Below are 25,179 nucleotides of genomic sequence, written 5' to 3'. Positions count from 1 at the left end.
TATAATCACAGGTTAATAATTATTAATAAATCAATTTATTTAAATTAAGAAAAAAAATTTTTTGAAAGTGTATGTTTGGAGTGTCGATTTATATGGAAGTGAAACTTGGACGATCGGAGCATCTGAGAAGAAAAGATTAGAAGCTTTTGAAATGCGGTGCTATAGGAGAATGTTAAAAATCAGATGAGTGGATAAAGTGACAAATGAAGAGGTATTGCGGCAAATAGATGATGAAAGAAGTATTTGGAAAAATATAGTTAAAAGAAGAGACAGACTTATAGGCCACATACTAAGGCATCCTGGAATAGTCGCTTTAATATTGGAAGGACAGGTAGAAGGAAAACATTGTGTAGGCAGGCCACGTTTGGAATATGTAAAACAAATTGTTAGGGATGTAGGATGTAGAGGGTATACTGAAATGAAACGACTAACACTAGATAGGAAATCTTGGAGAGCTGCATCAAACCAGTCAAATGACTGAAGACAGAAAAAAAAAGTTAAAAAAAAGAAATGAAATCGAATTCGAACCGATATTCCTTCCCCTTGTACGATCAAACTATCGTTGAAAATCATTCGATGAGGACTTATTATTACTGCAGTTAAGAAAAAGTCCAAAATCCTATTTTTTTTTTATTTTTGGATATCTTTGGTCCAGTCAATTGCAATCAAAAGGGGAGGTGCACAACTAGATGTTATAACAGTCCTAAATCCAAAATTTCAACATCCTACGACTAATAGTTTTTGAGTTATGCGAAATACAAACGGACGTAGAGACGTCACGCCTAAACAAGTCAAGATGGATATTTCCGTTGAAATCTGAAAACCGTAATTTTTCGTTATCACGTACAAGGAAATAAAAAACGAATAACAGGGGTTGCAGTGTTGGAAGGTATTTTATTTAATACGAGTTTGAACATAATAAAATTGATTCTTAACTCTTCTCTTTTCAGTTTGACAAAAAACTAAAATATTGTAAAAAATTTCTTGTAAATTATATATTTTGTTCATTCATTTTCAAGGTAATTTCAAGAGGATATTCATTTATTAACTTTTCGGTATTGCCTCCTCGTTTGACTAATTTATTAAATCGAAATTTTTTTTGTTTGATGTAACGCGTAAAAAATTTGCTACTTTCAAATCTCAGTCTCTCTCTTTATAATAAATAGCCTGCTTATTTACTATGTTGTATTATACGTAATTTATATAGAACCATTTGACCGGTATATGTTGTTCTTCGTTCCTTTATGTTTTGTGCTTATCTTTTACCCTAATTGTAATTACTGTAACATAAAATACTCGATCATTTGTTTTGTACATTCTAAAATTTATTTTCTTCACCATCCTCTATTTCCAAATTAACTAAAGATTAGCTAAAAATTTGATCGTCGTAATATGATCTTTCTAATTATTTTCTAATCATGATTTTTCTAATTACCAGATTTTGCCACATTTTTTGTCCTCTTTTGTTTGTCTTTAATCATCTTTATTTAAAATTTTATCAACCCACCTAATTTCAGTATAACCGTATTAAAACAATTTCAAAGTCCTATTTTTTTATCCTTTGCATTTTTTTTCTCATTGTGCATGTTTCATTATCCTAAATCCCTATATTGCAATCGATAATCCCTTTCTAATTCTTATACATATTTTTTACTTGAACGTTTTTGTTTGTGCCGATGTGGTATTTTATTTACTTATCTATCCTTTATGAATTTACTCCCTGAATAAGAAAATTCTGTATCCTCTGGTGTATCACGATCCTGTAAAATAATATTTAATTGCTCCCCTTAATGTATTTAATATTTCCTGTTAATATTTAATCGCTCTTATCCTCCTTTCTGTCAAGTTTCATTTACCCTTATTTCAGATTTTATTTACTTTTCAATTTAACCTTTCTTCTAGCCGTAAATTCACGCCATTCTGTATTTCTTCGAACTCATTTTTTGTTTTTACCAACATTAAAAAAAAATCGTCCAAAATTTACTCTTCCAATTCCTCGTTTTGCCTTTTCTGTATACAAATTGAAAAAAAAAGGTGACAGTTGTTATCCTTGCGTCACTTTTTCTCGATTACATCTTTCCTTTTATCACCTTTTATTCTAATCGATATCGATTCTTTTATAAATTTCACCTAAGTATTTTCCCCTATATTTCAGTTCAATTTTATTCAGCCCTTTATTTCCTTAAAGTTTGCCTTTATTATGTATGTTTACTTTTGAGAAATAAATTTATTTTACTTCCCTTTTTTCACAAAATTTTCTTCCAATTATTTTTATTAATTATTTATTAATATTTATTTTTATTAAAATTGTATTTTGTTTGTTAAATATTTTATTTCTACTTGTTTATTATTTGTATCTGAAGATTTTATCAGTTATTGTAAAAAACAATAATAAAACGGTTTTATATCATTACTAAATTTGGGTTATTGCAGATATGTTTTTAAATATTATTCAGAAGTATCTGGTGCTTTATTGATTCTTTTATCAATCTTTCACCAGACATGGTTTTATTTCCCTATTTTTAATGAATTGATAACCTTTTTAATGAGTCTAATGTCTAACGTCATTGTATCTTATTCAAATATGAATATTGTGTTTAACTATATCACGAATTAGGGTTGATGTTTGTTTTTTTTTTTAAATTTAATATTACATTTTTTAATCTAGTTTTTCTTTTTTTATTCGTTTTTTGTCATAACATTTCATTATATGATAATTTTAATTGTAATAGATTTTTAAAAAATAATTTTATTTAATTTACATACACGCACATATGCGATTAATTTTTCTTTATTATACGTGGTTTCTACTAAACCTCGTAGTGTAGTGGTCTTGTACCCCTGTTGTTCAATTATTAAAAAAACCGCAACCGTTTTTTTTGGAACCGTAACAGTTCTGTTGTTGGTTAAGGACTTATCTGAAAGAATTTTAACCTTTTTACTAGACGATACACTTCACTAGTTTGTACATGGAAGAATAAGAGATTTTTGTTCCACCGTACATTTGAGCCGCTCCGAGCAAAGTTGACGATGAGTAACTGTCTTTATTAGAAGTAGCCATATTACGAGGTATTGTAATCAGAATGGATTCCTACTGTGTGGAAGAGTCCTCGAAGAACTTCTTCAATTAATGGTTCCGTTTTATAAATCGTTTAACTATTTTTCTGAAGTAGATTATCTCTTCCTCACAAAAAATTGTTTCTTTAATTATTGTTTTTATTGGGGGTTTTCCTTAATCCTTCATCAGTAATTTTTTGTGGATTTTGAATTCGTGTCTTATATATCTATGATAAAGTTTGCGTAGATATGTAGTTACTGAATATTTTTATACAGGGTGATTTTTTAGTCCTGTTATCCAATTGTTAATGTCTGATAATTTTTTTCTAAGAAAGGGAAATTTTGTTTTGTGACACGAAGTTAGTAGCGCTACTCAACCGGTATAGATACGGCAGTGTGAGTTGATTCTCCTTGAGTTGTGTAAACTTTTGTGCCGTTTCCGGTCGTGTTACGAACCATAGTCTTTTACCATAGAACAAACAATCCTCACACTATTACAGACTTAATCATGAATATTTCCAATGCAACTCTTAAAAAGGTTTCTGCTAATATGCTGAAAAGAGTCCGTGCATGTATAACCGCAAGGGGTGGGCATTTTGAGCGTATTTAACAATTATAAGTAATAGATTTTTATTAAATATCTTTTTTAAGTAACAAATACATTTTCTATTCCACCTAAATTTCCCTTTCTTAAATTAATTAACAATTGGGTAACAGGACTAAAAAATCACCCTGTAATTTATGATTTTGAGGGAAGGGAATTAATAATAACTGGACAAAGATTACAGTTTTAGGGTTAGGTAATTTGACCTTTTAATAAATATAAAATATATTAAATTTTAATAAATCGACCCCTCTGTTTTAATAAGTTACACGCTAAACTCTTTCAGTCTGTTGTAACCCACTCTTTCTTTGTTTTCTCTCGTCATTCTCTCTTTCTCAGAAAGGGAGAACCTAAATTCCGATTGTAAGAAAAGAAAATTGGACAGATATTTTCAGAGTTGTTAAAAAATGGTCTCTATAAACAACTGAATTTGAATCGATATGTTCCTACGGTAAGTAAAACTTTACTCGTAAACGGCTCTACTGTTTGAATACTAGATACTCAAAATTTATAAATCTCTCTTAACAACAATTCTGGTATACGGTGTAGCTAAATTTATTATTCTTCAAAAGCATCTGTTGTTCGAAAATTGACCTTTTAATCGAACCTATTAAGACAAGTAATTGATACTTAAATATCTCGTACGTCAATGATAAATTCTGATACAAATTTTTTTCTTGATAGAAATTAATCAAACTTTTCACATCTAAGCACTAACGTTGGACAGCGGTTTCCATAAAGCCTATTTATCATTAACTTAGCTTACCATCCTCCTCTCTAGACCAAATGGTCTAGAAGCCGTTATGCAAACCATTACAATAATTATTTATTATCCGATTAGATGGATGTAATTTATTATTGTTGTACTAGTTTTGTTACATTTCTTTTTTTTACTATGTTTCTATTTTGGTCAGAATATTTAACATTTTTATTTTTCATGAAAATAAAGAATTGTTATTCTTTAATTTCTTGCTTATCGAAAAATTCACACACGTTTGTAGCGTTTTAGGCAGGCCACTACGGTGAGGTAGATGTGATAAATTGAAATGCATTTTAAAGCCTGTATAGTAGGTTAGATGTAATGAAAATTATTTTTAATTCTCTCGTGAATAAAATAAATGTAAGATAATATCTTAGTAACTTATATCTCGTTTTTCCATTTATGTTAGGTTCATATTTAAGATTATTTTAGATTTTTGGATAAGAAAGGTTGCGGTTGTATCTGTGATTCTAATTCAGTATTCATTATAAAAATTATTATGGTTTCATAACTTAACCTTGTACTTAGTCCTGCTATTTTCATTGATAGAGCTATCGTAAATAATTGATTTATTTTTATTTATTAAATTATGAAAAAATTAATATGAAAAAAAATTATATAAAATCAATATATTTTACAGTTCGTGTACTATCATTTGGGCTATTTGTACGATATTCCCCCACCCTACCCCTCAAAAAAATATTATAAAAATAGTTTTGTCATTGCAGTTGATTGGATCTTATGCCAAGGTTGTAGGCTTATTAGTTTCATTATAGATTAATGATATTTCTGTAACTTCAGTTTTAAATATTGTACTACATAACAAAGTTTTAACTTTTTAAATCGATTAGTTATTATTATTGTTCGTAAATGTTTTTATTTTTAAAATTTTGGTGTCCATTAATGTTTGTTAGTCTTAAAAAAAAAATTCTGTAAAATAAGATTTTTTCTATTTAAGATTCTTTTTACGTGAAATTATGCATCGTATTGTTCTAACAATAACACTTTTACGGCTGAAAAAACCTTCAGAATTTATCTTTCAGATAAGCGTTATAATTACACTAGTTTAACATTTCTAATCTCTATTAATTAATTAATTATTATAATATTAAATTTCTAGTATTTGTCATAATGACATTTCAGTATAAATTCTACTTCTCACTCTTTACTTTTTCGGTTGAAAAGAATTTTAATGAATAAATTTTTGGGTTTCTTTCTTTTTTAATCATTTCTCAATGTTTATTTTCTGTCTTAAAAAAATTTTGCTCAGTTCGGTGTTTTGTTCGTGTCTTATTTTATTTAACGTATGCGGAACGGATGACCGTAAAATCATGAAATCTTATACCCTGAATCGTGTAAATGGGGCGTTAAATATTTATGAAAATGGATCAGAAGGTGAGCTAATTTTCCCCCTTTCTTACACTTAAGTATTTTCTAGAGATGGAGGATTTGTGAAAATTTCACAGGAATAACATTAAATATACTTGTATATTTGTATCTGTAGGTAAGAAAGTGCAATTGTTGAAAATTTTACTCGGACAAAATAGTAGTAATAGTATTATAAATTTAAAAAAATGACCGTCCCTCCTCCAATAATTTTTTTATTTTTTTTTGAGTTTGAGGAACCCCATTTACGGGCGCCGAAGTAGTGTCGGACTCCCTAACAGGTTCCGCAAGCTTGTTACACAAAATGCGTATGTATTCCTGCGCACTACCGACTAAACCTCTACCCCTGGTGACCCCACCTCCTAGGAAACCACTAATAAAGCATTAATTCATAAGGGGGGTAAGCGACCACACACACATTCGGTCTCCACAAGCAAACATCATCCATACCAGACCACTACACGCACACATTTCATACCACAAATACGTAAAGAAGGAAATATCCAGAAAAATTTAGTTTTATCTAAATTCCAAATTTATTTACATATGGAATTTAAATTTAACATTTTAAATTAAAAGTAATGTGAAGACTATTATAGAAAACTGAAGGGTATAATATACCCTCCTTTCCACAGGAAGGAGGGAGTAATTAAATAAAAGATTATTGCAGTGGTTGGTGTTTGGTTTTTTTTTTAAATTGGACGTAAGAGCAGATTGGGAACTATGGATATTATCTTGACTCGAATGGACTTTGCTGGAAAATTCACATAGTTTTTGTTTAAAAGATTATTACAAGTAGAAAAAATAATGTTTTAACAAACATCCCGTACTCTCTGCTCTTTCAGTTAAACTAAGCAGTCTAAATGTTCGAGTTTAAAATTTGTTGACATTATTTATAGAAATTATGTAAAGAAGGTGTAGGAGACATAAATACTCCTCCGATACGTCTTTATAAGGGAATCATTTTTTAAATTTTTATATTTTTTTCCACGATGATCAATCAGTGTTTATGAGTTTTTATGAAGAGACAGAACATGTTTTATTCTATTTCTTTTATCAAATGATCATCAACACTGTTCAAACCATTATAAAAAGTTTAAAAACGTTTAGATGAGCGAGTTTAATAACCCCACTTCTCTAAACCCCGGGATTGTTTCATAACAACTGTTTCTTTTTAGGATGTATTTTTTAAAAATATTTTAAAAACTTTTTAATTACATAATTTTAAATTTACTGTGCGATTTATGTATATAACTGTGCGCTTGGTGTTATAACCGTGCAATAGTTATTTTTAAGTAATTTTCGAAAACGGCAATTTTATCAAATGCCAGGATGTGAGATTTATTAAAGATTGTAACGAATGAAGTTGTTTACCGTTGCCTTCTTTTAGCCGTACATTTAACCAAATGTACGGCTACATATCAATACGACAAGCCCACCGAAAGGCAGGTATTGGGAGTTGGGTTTTGGGTTTTGTATAATCAGGATGTATGGCACACAACCCACCGGGTTGGTCTAGTGGTGAACGCGTCTTCCCAAATCAACTGATTTGGAAGTCGAGAGTTCCAGCGTTCAAGTCCTAGTAAAGCCAGTTATTTTTACACGGATTTGAATACTAGATCGTGGATACCGGTGTTCTTTGGTGGTTGGGTTTCAATTAACCACACATCTCAGGAATGGTCGAACTGAGAATGTACAAGACTACACTTCATTTACACCCATACATATCATCCTCTTTCATCCTATGAAGAATTATCTAAACGGTAATTACCGGAGGCTAAACAGGAAAAAGAAAGAAAAGGATGTATGGCACAACCCACCGGGTTGGTCTAGTGGTGAACGCGTCTTCCCAAATCAGCTGATTTGCAAGTCGATAGTTTTAGCGTTCAAGTCCTAGTAAAGGCAGTTACTTTTATACGGAGTTGAATACTAGATCACGGATACCGGTGTTCTTTGGTGTTTGGGTTTCAATTAACCACATATCTCAGTAATGGTCGAACTGAGAATGTACAAGACTACACTTCATTTATACTCATACATATCATCCTCATTCATCCTCTAAAGAATTATCTAAACGGTAGTTACCGGAGGCTAGACAGGAAAAAGAAAAGAAAAAAGGATGTACGGCACACCCACCGGGTTGGTGTAGTGATGAACGCGTCTTCCCAAATCAGCTGATTTGGAAGTCGAGAGTCCCAGCGTTTAAAACCTAGTAAAGGCAGTTAGTTACTTTTATGCGGATTTGAATACTAGATCGTGATTACAGTTGTTCTTTAGTGGTTGGGTTTCAATTAACGACACATCTTAGAAATGATTGAACTAAGGTTGTACAAGACTACACTCATACATATCATTCTCTGAACTAATATCTTACGGTATTTCCGGAGGCTAAACAGGAAAAGAGAGGAACTGTTTATATTTTTGTATGTTATATGCAGTGATCGATTTTTATGTCGGTTAAATACAAATTGTTTGTAACGACACACCAGTGTTTGTAATGAAGTAGCGTTTTGTTTACGTGTAATAATAGACGAAATACCTTTAATTACGTTGTAGTATAATATATCAAACAGCGGTAATGAAAAATTATCACAAGTTTACTATTATATTTGTACCTGCAGTTAATTATCATTATAGTCCTACTAAATACTACGTGGCGTAATCTGTGTAATTATTAACTCGATATTATCGTATCGTGTACTACTATTGCAGTAGTGAAGTAGGCACTAAAAATTGCAAATGTCCGATGCGTTTTGTCCTGGCTTTTATCCAAAGACATACCGATGCGACGTGTCTCTGCATTATTGGGCTGAACTCGTTCGATATATATATATATATGTACGGTACGTAAATGTATGCTACTTACTTTGCAGATTGGTATTATTACAAATTAGTTTTTTTATTCTTAATTATATTAATTCGTAGTTAAATTTCAATTTTAAATATCCCCAGAATACATACAGGCAACATACTTTTTCTACGTGTCTAAATACGGAACGTTCTTTTTATTTTATTACTGTATCAAAATATTCAAAACCCTCTTGAGTATTTATAAATTTACATGAAGTTTTCTAAAAATTACGTTTTATTATTTTACCACGTTACTGTTCAGTTGCTTTTGTAATTTTCAGTGTACGTGTATATCCATTTCAAGTATAAAAGATCTAAATTAGGTATATGTATATTTTTATTTTTAAGTATAGGCTCAAACTGAACAGGATCGGTCAGTATTATTATTTTACCTATATATTACCATCATTTTTATATATATTTACTACTTTGCCAAGAAAAGTGTCTTGCACAGACACGTGATCTCTCATCTGGAAGGTTCCATATTCAAATCCCGGAAAAGCTTAGGATCTTCTCGCGAAAAAATTAATTTTATCATCATCATTGTGTATATATATATATATATATATATATATATATATATATATGTGTGTAAAGAAGTGATTGTAATTTAATGTGCCCTGTTATTACTAGAACATTCAATAAATAAATACATATTTTGTTTTCTTTGTTTTTGTACGTAATCTTAAGCTTTATCGTATCGAGAGATGATATTCTTTATTAATTATCAGTTTTAAATGGTTTTAAAATATACTGATAGGACTAAATGTTGTATTATATCATTTAATACAATAACTAGGTTGCATTAAATAATTTTTTTTTGATAATAAAAAAATATTTAACGTGGTTTAAGTATTAAACTGTATATTTCATAAATGATGCCGGCAGATTCTACAATAGGCTGTTCACAAGTAAAAGTGTTTATCGTAATAATTTTCTTCAAAATTGTAAATAGAAACTTTCAAAACTCTTTAAAAAAAAAAAAATATTGGTTATAAATAAAAATCAGAATCCAAAATTAAGTGCGCATTTCGATTGTTAAGCATTTATCGACAGTATATGCATAAGTAGTTAATATTGATAAAAACGTTAGGTTAAAATAAAAGAAAGCTCGACTAAAGTATAAGTAAGCAATATATACAGACTTTCTTTCTTTTTCCTGTTTAGCTTCCGGGAATTACCGTTCAGGTATTACTTCAGAGGATGGATGAGGATGATATGTATGAGTATAAGTGAATTGTAGTCTTGTAAGTCTCAGTTCGACCATTCCTGAGATATGTGTTTAATTGGAACCCAACCACCAAAAAACACCGGTATCCACGATCTAGTATTCAAATCCGTATAAAAGTAACTGCCTTTACTAGAACTTGAACGCTGGAACTCTCGACTTCCAAATCAGCTGATTTGGGAAGACGCGTTCATCACTAGACCAACCCGGTGGGTTAATATATAGAGACTACTACAAGAAAAACTAACTCTTTATGTTTATGTACGTGTAAAAACAGTAATTTTTAACTAAAAAATTATTTTTGTGAGTTTTTTCTTCTGATTTAATAAATTCACTTAGAATTCCTTTTTCGTAATGTTTCGTAAGAATTTTGTAATTTTACTTCCTTGTACGAAGTAAAGAAAGTATTGTGATCGCGAAAATATCGGTTTTCAGATTTCAACGGAAATATGCATATTGACACCCGTGAATCCATTTTGACTAGTTTCGGCATGACGTCTCTATCTCGCATAACTCAAAAACGTTTAGCCGTAGAATATTGAAATTTTGGATTTAGGACTGTTGTAACATCTAGTTGTGCACCTCCCCTTTTGATTGCAATTGACTAGACCAAAAGTATCCAAAAAAGTCCAAAATAAAAATTAAAAAAATGGATTTTGGACTTTTTCCTCACTGCAGTAATAAGTCCTCATTGAGAGCTTTTCAACGATATATCGTAAGTGGTTCTTATTTTCATTAATTCTAGAGTTGTAGTCAAATAAAATTTTAATTAATGAAATATTTGGATCGTACGAGGGGGAAGGCAGATCGGTTCGAATCCGACTTCCTGTTCCTTTTTTTAAATTTAAATATATTGATTTATTAATAATTATTAATAAACAATAAAACAATAGGCATCAAGGAAGTCATGTGGTGTCCAAATCAGATATTTTTTTATTAATTTTAATTTATTTTAATATTCTTATTGCATCATAGCTCTTTCTTTTTATGTAATTTGTTAATTTACACGTTGTAAATCTTTATGCGATCAATATTTATGTATTTTTAGTGCCTTAAAAATAAAGATATGTAAATAATAACGATGTGAATACGTATTTTCACTCACGTAGGCTTATACTAAGATCGAAATAGTGGGGGAAGGAAATTGAAAAGAGTGGAGAATATAATTACTGTTCAGTTATATTTTTCTTTTAAAATAGCAAAGTTTATAAGTTAATGTAGGAAGTTTTAAAAACAGGAAATATTTTCGGATCGCATTCGTACCTTGAGTTTGACCGTGTATGTAGTATACCGACACATTCTAGTTATAAAAGTTATTTCATTGCGTTGTAAGATAGCCTGTATAGATTTTATGCGTTATACTGATAACAAACTTGAAATGACGATTAATATACTCATTAATTAAAACATTGCGTTTAAAATATCGATCGAATCGGTTGTTTTTTTAATATTTAAAACTATTTAAATATGTACTATTACTAAATAACTTGTTATTTAGTAATATTCAAAACTATTACATCATTATGTAATGGTCTTTTTTACATTTGTTTGTGTTGATTTTTCTGTTGTTTACAATTTTTAACATAATTTAAGAATATATTATAATATTTAACGTAAAAATTATTCTAATTGTTTTAATGCGTATTGCTTTCATTTTGATTATTAATCGACCTTCTGTTTGTTTTATTTATAAAAATGTCTTGAAAAAATCATTCAACTTTTAAAAATTCACTAGAAAGTAAAAAAGGTTATTTAATTTACTATGTTCTTAACATAAAAAACGAATCAAAAAACCTAATAATCATTTAATAATTTGGTTTCGATTTTTAAAAATCGAAAGAGGGGTTGAATTTTGAATAGTAGTGGTTCTTGTATTTAAAATGTAGGAAGTGTAAAAAAATTTCCAACGCTCGAATGAAAAAACGGAAATGGAAATCGTCGTCTTAATAAAAAATAAGAATAGGAATATAGAGATTAACGCTTAAAAAAAATCAATGCCGAACGTAAAGTAAGGCTGTCTAGAAAGCGGGCGGAATATGTCCTCCGTTTTATTTCTTTTTTTTTTAACCTCGTGTTTTTTAACTAATTTTTTGTTAACTCTCGCGTGAATATAAAAATGACTTTGGTACTCTCTAACAATCATATATTTAGCAATGATGATTACAAACAGATTAAAAAAAAATTCTGCTTTGTTACTTGGAAACAACTTTTACGGTATCATTTCAGAAATTTCCTAAATAAAATAATCATCGTACTCTATGTGAATTTGATTGTGAATAAAGGTTAACGATACTTAAATTATTATTTAATTTTAATCCAGAAAATTTTAATGGATGAATGGAAAGACGGTGTATCCTAGATGCGGTTATATTAGTGCAGGGATTCAGTTTCAAATTTCTGGATTAAGTTTTTTCCCATTATAGTTATTATTGTAGAAAATAGATTTTTTTTATGATTTTCACTTTTTTCTGAATATAGCAGTAAGAAAAAAAAATTCTGAAATATGTAGAACATCGAATATATCCATTTTTTTAATATCACGAAAAAACAAGAATAGAAGTTTGCGGTCCCGATATTTTTAAACATGTTGATTTACGGCAACTGTTTCTTTAGTAGACACGCCGATACGGCTCAAAGTTTTCAGATTATGGTTTTAGGCAGATTTGTAACCAATTATTCTTACACCAGTACATACGTTATCAGGTTCTGTTTATCTTGCCTACTTCTGACGCTACCGCAGTATAAAACAATTTTCCCCGAAACTGTTACGATAAAATGTGTAATGAGAATTTATCGCTATAATTTTCGTGTAATATAAAAACTGAATTTTACATTTTTTTTTTATAAAATGATTTATCGATGTTATTGTATCGAACGGGTTCGACCGTCAAATTACATCTATTTCATCGTCGGGATCGGTTATCGGTTTAAAGTATGAAATTTAAGTATCACTTGGAATTAAAACGCGGGAAGGTGTCAAATTAAAACCTTGAATTTGTTTTGAACAGGAGACCTGCAAAGTCACAGAACATCTGTTATACAAGGACCGATCGATGATAATGTTAACTTAACAACCGTCGGGTTATACGACTAGAAATTACCGTAGTACTGTAACTATTTTAATTACTGTTATTTACTGCAATACGCCGATGTAATAAAATTATCAGGGTCTTTTTTTCTTTCTTTTTGCATTTGAGCTTGTTGCGTATACTGTTTATACGTTAGTATCAATTTGTTCGATTATCAATTACTTTTAAGTGTGTCAGTGTCAAAATAACATAACACTTGACTAGATTTAAGATCCGATTTCTTTGTTGAAGTGTTAAGGCTGGTTGTAAACGGAAAATAGAACGGAAGTCTATGTTGTTTTGTTGATCGTCAACATTGCAGTTGAAGTACGAGTATTATAAACGTCTGCGCTTCAGCCTGTTTTATAGTTATTTAAAATTAGTTTAAAATATTTGAAGGTTATATACTCTTTTCTCTTTCTTTTTTTTTATTTTAAGTTATTAATTTTATTATGAATTATTTCTTATAATATGTTTTATAAGCGGTATGTACAGTGAAGGCTACTGGGCTTTTGTATAACGAAATTTATCTTTGTAATTGTAATTTTGTATAGTCATTTTTTTGTCTACATAGATCAACATGCATTGTTAAAAAAAAAATGAATTATTTAATGTAATTAATATATCTGGCTTTTGCTGTATCTTTGCTAATGAGTGAAAGTTTAATAACTTGCTTCATAATATAAGATAAAAATTCGACGATGGTCGTATTTTATTCCCTAATCACTTTCTGGTAACTTTTTATGTATATATATATATATATATATATTTTACTAATGTATATATATACATATTATTTCGCACATGTGAAAGCCCCAAAAAAAGTTTGTTTTATTAAAAATTATAACAAAAAAGATCTTATTTAAAATAATTTCTGGATTAGTTACTAAAAAAAAAACTACTGTAACAATCATAAAACAACTATTTAATGGTATTAAATGATAATCATTAATCTTATGTATTACAAAATTTTGATATTTTTATTGTTGTATTTTATCAATTAAATGTTGAGAAAATTCACCACCCATCATCAAATATCACTTGTTTCAAATTGAAACCACTTAAATATTCTTTATAGTCGCAAAGCGTAAATTATCAGCCTGCAAGAAAAGATGTTATTATTTTTAATAAATTACTTAACAAATAGCAAATTAATATATTAATTAATGGATGATTAATCCATCAATGAATTTTAATTATTTTTCATTATTATCTGTTGATAAGTTTTTAAATAATATTAAATTAATTGAATTTTTGCGTACTTCAGTGAACATGTACTAACTGAATTATCGAATCAAATTTGTTTTATCAGTTTTACTTTCAAAATTGTTTTATCCTGTTCTTTGTTGATCTTTCTAGACAAATGCTGCTAGGAATTTTGTTTTTTTGTTATCCATGGGATAATAAACCTACCGTGTTCATGGTGTGGTCTGTATTGAAAATGCATTGAAAGTTGTTCAGACCTAAATAAAATATTTATTTATTTTTCTTGACCAAAGTTAGTTTTTTCTTCTGATGAATATTTCTATATACATTCTTTTTTTTTGTTGTTAGATTACAAATCATTAAAATTGTAAGTAAAAATTACAAGTTTAACTTAGTTTTATTTTTACGCAAAGCATTACTTTGTAATGTTACTTTAATGGTAGATAGATAAACAGACAAACCCACCGGGTTGGTTTAGTGGTCTTCCCAAATCAGCTGATTTGGAAGTTGAGAGTTCCAGCGTTCAAGTCCTAGTAAAGGCAGTTACTTTTACACGGATTTGAATACTAGATCGTGGATACTGGTATACCTTGGTGGTTGGGTTTCAATTAACCACACATATCAGGAATGGTCGAACCGAGACTGTACAAGACTACAACATTTCACTTACACTCATATGTATCATACTCTGATGTAATACCTGAACGGTAATTACCGAAGGCTAAACAGGAAAAAGAAAGGAAAGATAGACAGACATATATATATATATATATATATATATATATATATATATATTTATACTATGACAGTGAATTATTTACGTCACAATTCATCCAATTATCTTCAGGAATCAGTTGAACGTTATTAAAATTTATATTGTCCTGTCATAAGAAATACTATAAATTACAAAAATTATATTTTCTAAATCATTATATTTTACAAAGAGATTGATTGTTGTTTACATAATTATCTAAAAAGAATTATTGATTTTTAATGTTTATTTACAATAAATCTGATTCAGTAGTTAAATAATAATAATTTCAAACTTTAACGACAATTTTATTATTCAAAAAGAAAAAAATGGTCTCAAATAAAACTTTAATTATAATTTCAGGAAGTTAGGATAGCGGTTTTAAAATAAAATAAATGAGAAAAATAAAAAATGTTTAAAAATTTAAATAGTTAGAAAAAAGTAAAAATTTTGGCAGATATTAAAAGAAATTTTTGTTGTACCTAAAAAAAGATAAAAATTCAGCAACAGATGGGAATTTTGGCAGTACATCAATTGGCCTATGATTACCAGAGCTGGCTTAAGAATTTTTCTATTAAACAGCTGATGTTTTTTGTCCTAACAAACAAACCGACTTAAAAACAAAAATATAATTGTTAGTTGTTTATTAATAGATCATTGTTAAAAATAAACTATTTATTCTTGTTTGAAAGGAAGTAACTTATTATTTTGTGAAGTAAAAGAAAATTGATTCTTCTAAGTTGTTTTCATTTTAAATTATTAAGGTAGTTAATTTTTAATTGTGCTTTTAATTAGAATATGTTCAGCTCTATGAAATTAAAAAATATATATTATTTATTTGTTTTTATCTCTTTTGAAATTGTTTTGTTTGGTTAGGAATTTGACTGATTATCATTCACATTTTTATTTTTATTTTGATTGAAGCAACTGGTTTTATTGACAAGTGAATTATTAATTGACACTATAAAGGTAGATTTATGAGTACTATTTAAATATACTTAATTTATTAGAAAATTATAATTACTCATTTAAATTGAAAAACAAAATATTTTCTCATTAATATGACATATATTTACTTTTCAATAAAATTTATTTATTTTTTTTTTCTGATAATTAATTTTTTATTTGTTTTATTTTTCAGTCGCACATGCTGTACATTGATGCTTTCCTTCAGAACAGTAGGTTAGATCATGTTACTCAGGTAATGGGATATCATCCGATGTATCTTGACATATTTTTGCGAACGCAAAATTTCATTCTTCGTGGGGATGGACCGCTCCCTTACGATTATAGACATTTTATCGCTATAATGGTAAGCTAATGAATTATATTAAAAAAAATTTATTTCTATAGTAATAATCTATGTAATAGAGTAAGTCTGTTTATGATTGAGAAGATGAACAAGTTAATATTATTTTTATTTATGAGTAAAGAGTATTTTCATTTAAATATTGGCTTAAGACAGTTTGCTTAATGTGTGAATTCTATTCTTAGACCCTTCTAGAGATGTATTCTAATTCCCACCTGAATTATTTCAGTTTCCAGGAAAGATGTTGAGAGTTTAAAAGCGTTATAATAACAATATTTAACATTATTTCATTGCATTTTAATAGCTTCTACCAAGTATCAGACGTTATCATAACCTCCAATTTGAGATATTTCAACCACCTTTGGAGGAAAATTATTTTAAATTTTATTCTGTTTAACTTCCATCTCTTTCCAAAATTTTTCTAAAATGTATTCTCGGCAAGTAAATCTAAAAAATTTATTCCATGTAAGAGAATTACATTTTTCTTTTCAAAATGTATAGTAAATATCCCTTTTCTTATTGATTTTTATTAAATTTGTTTACTTTTTCTAGGGAGTGGTGTTAAATGTTTCCTGCATGAGCCTATAAAAAATTTCATTAAAGAAAAATGGTGTAAATATTTTTAATTTAATAATTCGGTTACAGTTAAGCTAAGCTATCTTCTAATTTTATTAAAATTGATTTAACCATTTCGCGTTATGAGTATCGCACAGAGATATTGGGTTTCACTTTTCTATAAAATGGTAAGAAATCATAAATTAAACCGTTCTTATTGTAGTTAAATTGAAAAGAGGTGTAATAACCCAGTTTGCTCAATATATTTGCGCACTTGTGAGAATTGATTTCACCATTGTCTTGTGAAATGTAGCGTGTTTTACGTAATAAATAAATATTAGTTAACTGAAGAGTTGATTATTTGACAATTATATCAATTATTAAGTTTTGTGCTATTTTTAATTTTAGTTTATTATGGATTATGTAATGCAAATCTGTCAAGTATTTTTAATGTTGTTGACAATAAGTGGTCTTGATATTTAGGACAATCTCCATACTGTAATAAGATGTAAGTCGCTGGGTTATTTGATTTAATTCACAATCGGCTGTTAAAAATTCCATATAAACAGTTTAAATATTAAGTAACAGTTACTGACTTAACGGAACTGCAAAGAAATATTGGATCTTGATAAATTTTATAGTTTATTGTTAAACGCCGAAATAAACAGTGCAGGATTCTCATAAAGGCTGTTGCTTTGCATGACAATGCATAGTCTTCTTCATAGATCATACAAAGTTTTTATTTGAATATTTTAAATGGGAAAGTTCTCCATTATTACCTATGCTGGTTTGTCTTAGTACCAAATGAATATATATAAAAGTCTGGGTGTATAACATGGAAGTTTTCTTTGACAAGGGTTCTGCAGTACAATTGTGCCAGATGAGAGTGGTGACTATTGTATGAAGTAGTGTGGGTGTTGTAGTATTTAGAATACAATAAAAAGTTCTTGCCCAATTTGCTTTGTTTTTACCAGCCAGCCAAAAGTCAATTTTGAATTGGCCCTTTATTTTTTACTTTTAAGACCATAATGGATCACTTTAGTTCATTTTTTTTTTTTTTGGCAATTCTTTCTTTTCTTTGCTGATTTGTTGTTTTTCAGCTTTTCTTTTTTTCCAGTAATTTCTAAGGATTTCAGATCTTCTTGCTCTTTCTTGTTCAGAGTACACACGGCTTATCGTTTTCTTGGGTTTTGATAGGAATCTTGTTTCTTTATTTTTTAATTTCTCATAGTTTCCGGTTTTCGTTTGTAGGTTTTCACGGGTTATGTCTAATTCCTCCACGTCTTTCTGTACTTTGTATAACCAGTTCGGTCTGCTTTTCTGGTTCCAGAAAAGTTTGATTATACGTCTGATAAGTCCGGTCTCTTCCATTCTGAAAATATGTCCTAGAAAGAAAATTCTCTTCTTTCTAAATTTATTAGTTATCGGAATGATCGTTTTGTAAATCTCTTCGTTTGGAATAATTCTCCAAATCCTGTCTTTTTTAATGTTTTTCCCGATGCATCGTCGTAGAATCTGTCTTTCAATCTTTTCCAGTTTGTCGGTAAAAACCTTGTCTGGTACGGTCCAAATATTGTTTCGCATCCGTAAAGTATTTCTAGATAACTGAGTTATAATGTCTTATTTTTGTCTTTATGGACATGCATTTTTTGTTATAGATGTTTTGTGTTTTTATTGTGGCTTTGATGAGTTTATTTATTCTTTCATTCCAGTTTGGATTTTCTTGGAGATTGTGTGTGAATGTTTTCCCCCAAATATTTAAAGTTTTCTACTAGTTCTATGTCATTTTCGTTTATTTTTACTGTGCTTATGCATAGTGGGTCTCGCCATAATTTTGGTTTTTTCGTATGAAATTTTTAGACCAATTTTTCCTGCAATCTCTTCCAGTGTTGACAGATGGTATCTGGCCTCTTCTATATTTTGAGATAGTAGGGCTAAATCGTCCGTAAAGCCTAGGGAATTGGCCCTTTTATTAATTTTTTTTTTTTTCTGGGCCACTGAGTAAACTTTATGAGAAAGGCAGACCGAAAATGAATTGAGCCTTTTGAGATGTGGTTGTGGTGCAGAATGATAATGTCAGATGACAATAACATGTAACAAATGCGTAGTATTAAGGAGAATCGGAGAGAACAGGAAAATGCTAAATGTGATTAATATAGGAAAAGAAACTGGCTAGGACATTGTATGAGAAGATGTTTGTTAGTGGATGTAATAAGAGGCTTGGTAAATGTAAGGAAAGGAATAGGAAGGAAGAGATTTCAAATGATGGATGGGATTATGGAAAAGGGGAAATATGCGAAAACAGAGGTTAGTAAAGGATAGAACAAGATGGAGAACAGCAGCTGCAACAGGACCTGCCCTAAGCAGAATACTATGAATGAATGAGTGCGTACACAATGGATATCTCAGGAATTAGCTATCTGTTATAATCTAAAGGTGGTAATATGGTAATATTTGTTATAATTGCTTTAACTTTTATTAGTTATTGTGGATGTTTTTTTTTTTTTTTTAGTTATTTTTATACATAAATCATCACTTTGGGAGTAGGTACCTCCTGCTTTTTTCTATGTAAGCACTACTTGGATAATATTTGTGCTAGGAAAGAATCCGTTTTGAATACCCCATCAGTCTTTGACCAAATGTAATTTCTAGGCCCATTTTTATGGCAGCTGAAGGTTAATATTGGAGAATCAAACCATTAATGATGATGCACCTATTGTGATTTTTACAATTTAAATTCATCTTTTAGAAAAAAAGCACTGTTTTTTGGATCATGATCTGATGAAAAACCTGAATCTGTAACACTACTTCCTAAAAATATTTTTTTTTCTGTTTTACAAAATTAATATAGCATTTATTTTCTGTAAGTTATGTTTTATGTTATCAAAACAATTTAGGTTTACTTACAAGTAGATTTTGTTTAACAAACTGTGTTGTAATTCTTTTACTTGATAATTATGGTTTTAATTTATTGTTTTTATGGAATTTTGTTAATGGTAAAACCATATATTAATCGGTTGATTATTTTTGTGATTAATTTTTTAATGTTTGTATATGAATTTTTTATCCTGCAGTAATTTTGTTTAGTATTTTTTATTTTATTATGTATATATAAAATGATATCTATAATTAGACTTCTGTTTTAAACTAATGTGAAGTCTTAAAGGAGATAATGTGTTGATGTAGAAAACAATTTTTTGGCCTGATACCAGCTATTTTTTTTAATAATAGCCCGGTACAGTTTTAGCAGCGATCATTTGGTAGTAGAGTGGGTGAGCACAATGATAATGTGGATGCTGCCTGGTTGGTGTTACGTAGTGGTATGGGATGATAGCAATAGTAAGAACGGGTGAGGAAGTTAATGGCAATAACCCAAAATTTCATCATTATAAGAGTTTTAACAGACTGCCTGATGCCTGTCCTCTATTGCTTCTGCTGCTGCTCCTTCTTTTTCAATAGCTGTTCCCCTCTTCTGTGCTGTTTCCTTCACATGTGCCTTCCTGTTATATCCAGTAATACCAATTTTATGTTGTATAGTAAGGAGTTCAAGGTTTATTTCTTTGAATTTTTTTATTAAGAAATAAATGACAGTAACTAGTAAATAGTTTTCCAAACTATAATTTATTGTTATTAAACGAATAACAATAAAAAGTATAAAGTACAAATAAAAGAATAAAGTGTATACTTCAAAATATTCTTTTTAATTAGATTAAAATTTAAACAATTAAATTTTTGTATTAAAATAAAAATATTTATTTTGATGTTTCTGGACTATTCTGTTTTTCCCTAGTTTATTGTATGTTGACTTTTTTTATTTGAATGTTAGGTTTTTACTCACATAATATTAATAGCTGAGATTTATATAACAAATCGTAAGTTGATCAAGTTGACCCTCCCTTTATTTTTTCTTCTTTTTCATTTAAATAATTCAAGACTTTCAATCTTAAGAAGAAGATATATATATTCTAAATAAAGAATTCATTGATGTGGTTGGTATTTTTTGATAATTTATTTTTAATGTATTTCTTTTTTAAATCTATATTAGATTAACTTTTACAATTGTAGGTAACATGAGATGAAACGTAATTACATTATAAAAATGACATAGTTAGTCACAAAAATATAAAATATTTCATCCCAGGCACACTAAGGAAAGTTAAGAAATAAAGTGAGTTTCCCATTTCTTTCTTTTCTGAGCCTAATATAATGTTCCAATTCAAGCTCATCGAAATCCAGTTGATATTCAGCCCTTGACATAAAACCTTCACGTATACAACAAGTTCCTGGTTGTACATCATTACTTTCAGAGAAAGTAATTCTTATTAATGTGACTCAATATCTCAAATATTGTTCATGCATAAGAGAGACTTATAATGTAATAGAGTAAATTAATTTATTTTTTATTTTCAGTGAATGCATTTTTATTTATTTATATTAAAATCTTTTAGAATCGTAGCATATATCACAAGAGTTTTCTTAGTATTGAAGATATAAATTTCCTCTCTTTTATTTCTTTGAGATCCTATCAAACTGTAATATTTATTCAAAAGAAAGGAAAATTCAGTTATTCAATACCTTTTCTTTTTATCCTAATGACTTCAATCTGGATGATTAGTTTTACTGTATTATTTAATAAAAAAGCTTTTAATGTTATATTTTATTTATTTCTCTTTGTTATAGGCTGCTGGTAGACACCAATGTAGTTATCTAATTCAACTTCAAAAACAAGAATTTATTTTAAATGGAGGTGACCAAACATGGTTAAAAGGTCTATCTAAGATACCACAAAAATTACGTAATCTTTATGAAATTAATAAAATTCTGGCACACCGTCCTTGGTTATTGAACAAATCTCATATAGAGGTATGTTAATATATATTATAATTTGAACATTTATTTCCGTTATAAGTTCATATATTATTTTTGTCACAATACTCAAGTCAACCTCGGTTACAAGTGATAACCAATAAAGGCTGATAACAGAATTCAGAGTGCGGTGTTTAATAATAAACTATACCTCTTGTTACATAATAGTTTCACAATAGCCAGAACATCACAGGAATAGCTTTATGGAAATTGAAGTGTGTGATGTTAAGTGCTAATGGCTGATGTTATGTTTTGAAAACAGGTATAATTGAAAGTTTATAAAATGCTTCGCCCAGTTTTATTACATGTTGTTTATTAGTGGTTAATAATAAACAGTATAAAAAACAATAGTAACATGTTATTAATATTTATGATTTTTTAAATTTTTTGCAAGGTTCCTATGTTTTCATCTTTATTGTAAACAAAATGCATCTGGTCCAAATAAAAAATTGATAAGGTGTCACATGAAACTGAGTATTTAGTTCAGATCCAGTAGTTACTTTTAATGTATTTGTCTGTCTATTCTTTTTTTTTAATCAGTTGACAGGACTGCTTCGGGTCCTTTAGAAAATTGAAAAACAACTGCTGAATGGCAATTACTGTAGTTCGTAAAGTCAATAGAAAAAAAAAAAACTTTTGATAAAATTTTAGTTTTTTTACCCAAATTGAAAAATTATTATGTTGAATATTTAATTTTAAGTAAAAATTTTCCTCAACATAATTTACAGTTTTTTATTTAGTCTTATTATGTGTATGCTTTATTGAGATATTTAAATAATTTTGGGCCCTACATACCAAATAAATGGCTTTCCTTACAACCAATAGTTTTAGCCCACCTTAAACATCTTCGATCAGAATTCTAAAAATAAAAAGGATGTAAAGTAAGAATATTTGTATCAACTGAGGCCAGATGTACTAAAACAGTTCCTGTAGATAAATAAGGTTAAACATATTGATGTTAATATATATATGTATAAATATATTTAGTTGAATTTGGACTTGGGTTTGTTAAAATTAAAAAAAATATTTTTGTTTGTTAAGTTGCACATTTTAAAGTAAAATCTTACTTGAAGGACGATTCCTTTACTCTTATTTTTCTTTTTTAATTTAAAATCCATTAACTTAATTATGCATATTAATAGATGTTTCGTTATTTTGATAAAGGTTACTGAAAGATTAAATACTTCTTTCCTATCTAAACTAACAAACAAATAATTTTTTTAAAAAATCAATAAGCTATTGTATTAAAATTGTCATGAATAAAAATTGTATTGTTTATTCTTTCTAGAATTTATTTAATTCATTATGTAATTCATTTATGTATATGTAAATACATATGTTGAGATATATAAATCTTCACAAATACCCACACACAAAAATATATTTTAATGAGATAGATAAGTTTTATTATTAATTAGTGTGGGTCAGTTGTTCAATTCATTGCTAAATAATTCACAATATCCAAAATATAATGATCATATGTAATTGAACTAACAGTTTTTGTTTAATGATACTGCATATTTTAAATGCATTTTTAGAGGTCATAAAATTTTTCGAATCAATTTATGTTACTATGCTTATTTTGTTATTAAAAAAAACAAAAACAAATTTTTGCAATCTTGCTTTTGAATATTAACTTATTTGTTATTGAATATAAACATTTTAAATGTATTTTTTAAAAGCTTCTTTATAAAATTTTTTATAGATGTGTATAGGCTGATTCTAAAAAGGCTTGTAGTTCTGTATTGAAGCAGAATTGTGAATAAAACATACTTAAAAAAAAACTGCTCACACAGATGATTTTTACATAGATCAAAACCAAACATATTAGGACTGTAGAATAAATATTAATATATTAAGTTGTGAGTCCATTAACAAATATTTTAATCATAATACAATATTTTTAAGGCCATAGGACTTGCATTAAGCACAGACTGTAGTGTATTTTGTGCTCTTTCAGCCGTAGTAAGTAATTCAGTTCTACACTTAAAAGCATTTCTTTGCAATAGTTTCCAAGCTATTATAATGTCATAAAATCAATGTATCTGTTTTAATATCAGTGGAAGCAAATTTACATTAATTGGATTAGGGTCTGGAAATGTTTAAATAGTTGGTTGATGTTTAAAAAAAAAATCATCTCGGCCTGGGAAAAGGCAGCATTGCAACCAGTGAATTCATAAGGCATGCTATACATTTTATCCTCCGTTTAATATTTATTTTACAATTTAGTCAAATGCTACTCACCATTGTTTATGATCTCATTGTTCTGCTTTATAAATTTTGTTGAAGATTTAAGTATAACTTTAAAATTAAGCTTTCAGTATTTCCTGTTCGTTGTTTGTTGAAATATAATATATTTTATAAAACCTACAGTATTAAATTTGTTGAAAATTACTACCGTTTAATGCAAATGTGTTTACTGAAACCTTTGTATAAAGTTAATACAAATTACAATATTCCTTTATAAAACAAAATAAAACTTAAATCAAATAAAATAAAATTAAAAAAAATCATTAAGCCAGATTTTTAAAAAAATCCTAAAAATGTAAAAAAAGTGATAATTCTTTAGTTCTGTAAATTTTATTAATGTTTATCATTTGACAACAAAATAAAAACAACTGGCAAACATCATATTTTGTGTTGACTTATAAATAGAAATTAAGGAAGAATTGAAAATTGTATAATTTTTTTGTTTTGTTATAAAATTTGTATGGATTAGTTTTAATTTTTTTAAACTCGTTTATTTTCTAATAGTCTATTTGCACATTATTAATAGATATGATAATGTTTACAAAATAAATTCTTTACCGATATTTTATGGGTTTTATTCTTTCTAAAAATTAAAATTCATAATTATAATTTGACTTGAAAAACTCTGTTTGTTGTATGTTTCTGATCGTTCAGTTCTGTTGGTTAGTATAACTTGTCATAGGTGGAGAACTGTGTTAGTGTAACTTGTGAGTTAGCCATGTACACCAATCTTCCAAATTAGTGTAATTTGTGTAATAGTAACAGAGATAGTAATTAAACGTAATTGGAAAGTTATTAAAGATATCTGGGATATTTGATTTCATATCGTTAATTTCACCTTCAATACTCTCACAGTTCTATAATTTAACTGTATTTATGTTTGAAATCATGTAGTGATGAAAATATATGAAAAGATTAAAAAAGGTACACAAGTATCTACTGCATCTGCAACCATTTATATTGAATGAATGTAACAAGGCCCTGTTTTTTTAACTCTCCCTTTTAATATTTCACATGCTTGTTTATAAATATTAACTTTATGGTATATTTATTATATATTCTTAAGTTTAAAAAATTAAAAAAAGAAACACAAAAGACATATAGATGTTGGTTGGTGTACTACCCAGTAGCCATGGTATGAGGTGTCCTTGGAAATTGTGTATACTGTATTGGTAATACAATAAAGTTATTTCTGGAAGTGGCTAAATCTTCAAAAATCAACAATTCAGTTTTGTAATTTATTTTTATTTTTGCTTTTTTAATTCATTTTGATAAATTCAGTACATAAT

General features: G+C 28.3%; 1 protein-coding gene across 5 annotated transcripts in view; it reads left to right on the top strand.

The window, feature by feature from the left end:
• Nucleotides 1-25,179, top strand: part of Sesn (Sestrin) — an 83,487-nt gene that overhangs the window by 46,101 nt on the left and 12,207 nt on the right. For all 5 annotated transcript variants that reach the window (XM_075361490.1, XM_075361491.1, XM_075361492.1 and 2 more), the window contains exons 2-3: nucleotides 16,052-16,222; nucleotides 21,455-21,637. In XM_075361490.1, the coding sequence (XP_075217605.1) occupies nucleotides 16,052-16,222; nucleotides 21,455-21,637 (354 nt within the window). The remainder of the gene's footprint in view (nucleotides 1-16,051; nucleotides 16,223-21,454; nucleotides 21,638-25,179) is intronic.

This window comes from Lycorma delicatula, chromosome 3 (assembly GCF_047948215.1).
Source record: "Lycorma delicatula isolate Av1 chromosome 3, ASM4794821v1, whole genome shotgun sequence".
Classification (NCBI taxonomy): Eukaryota; Metazoa; Arthropoda; class Insecta; order Hemiptera; family Fulgoridae; genus Lycorma; species Lycorma delicatula.
Note: the sequence above shows the minus strand (reverse complement) of the source record. Positions and strands in the feature narration are given on the sequence as shown.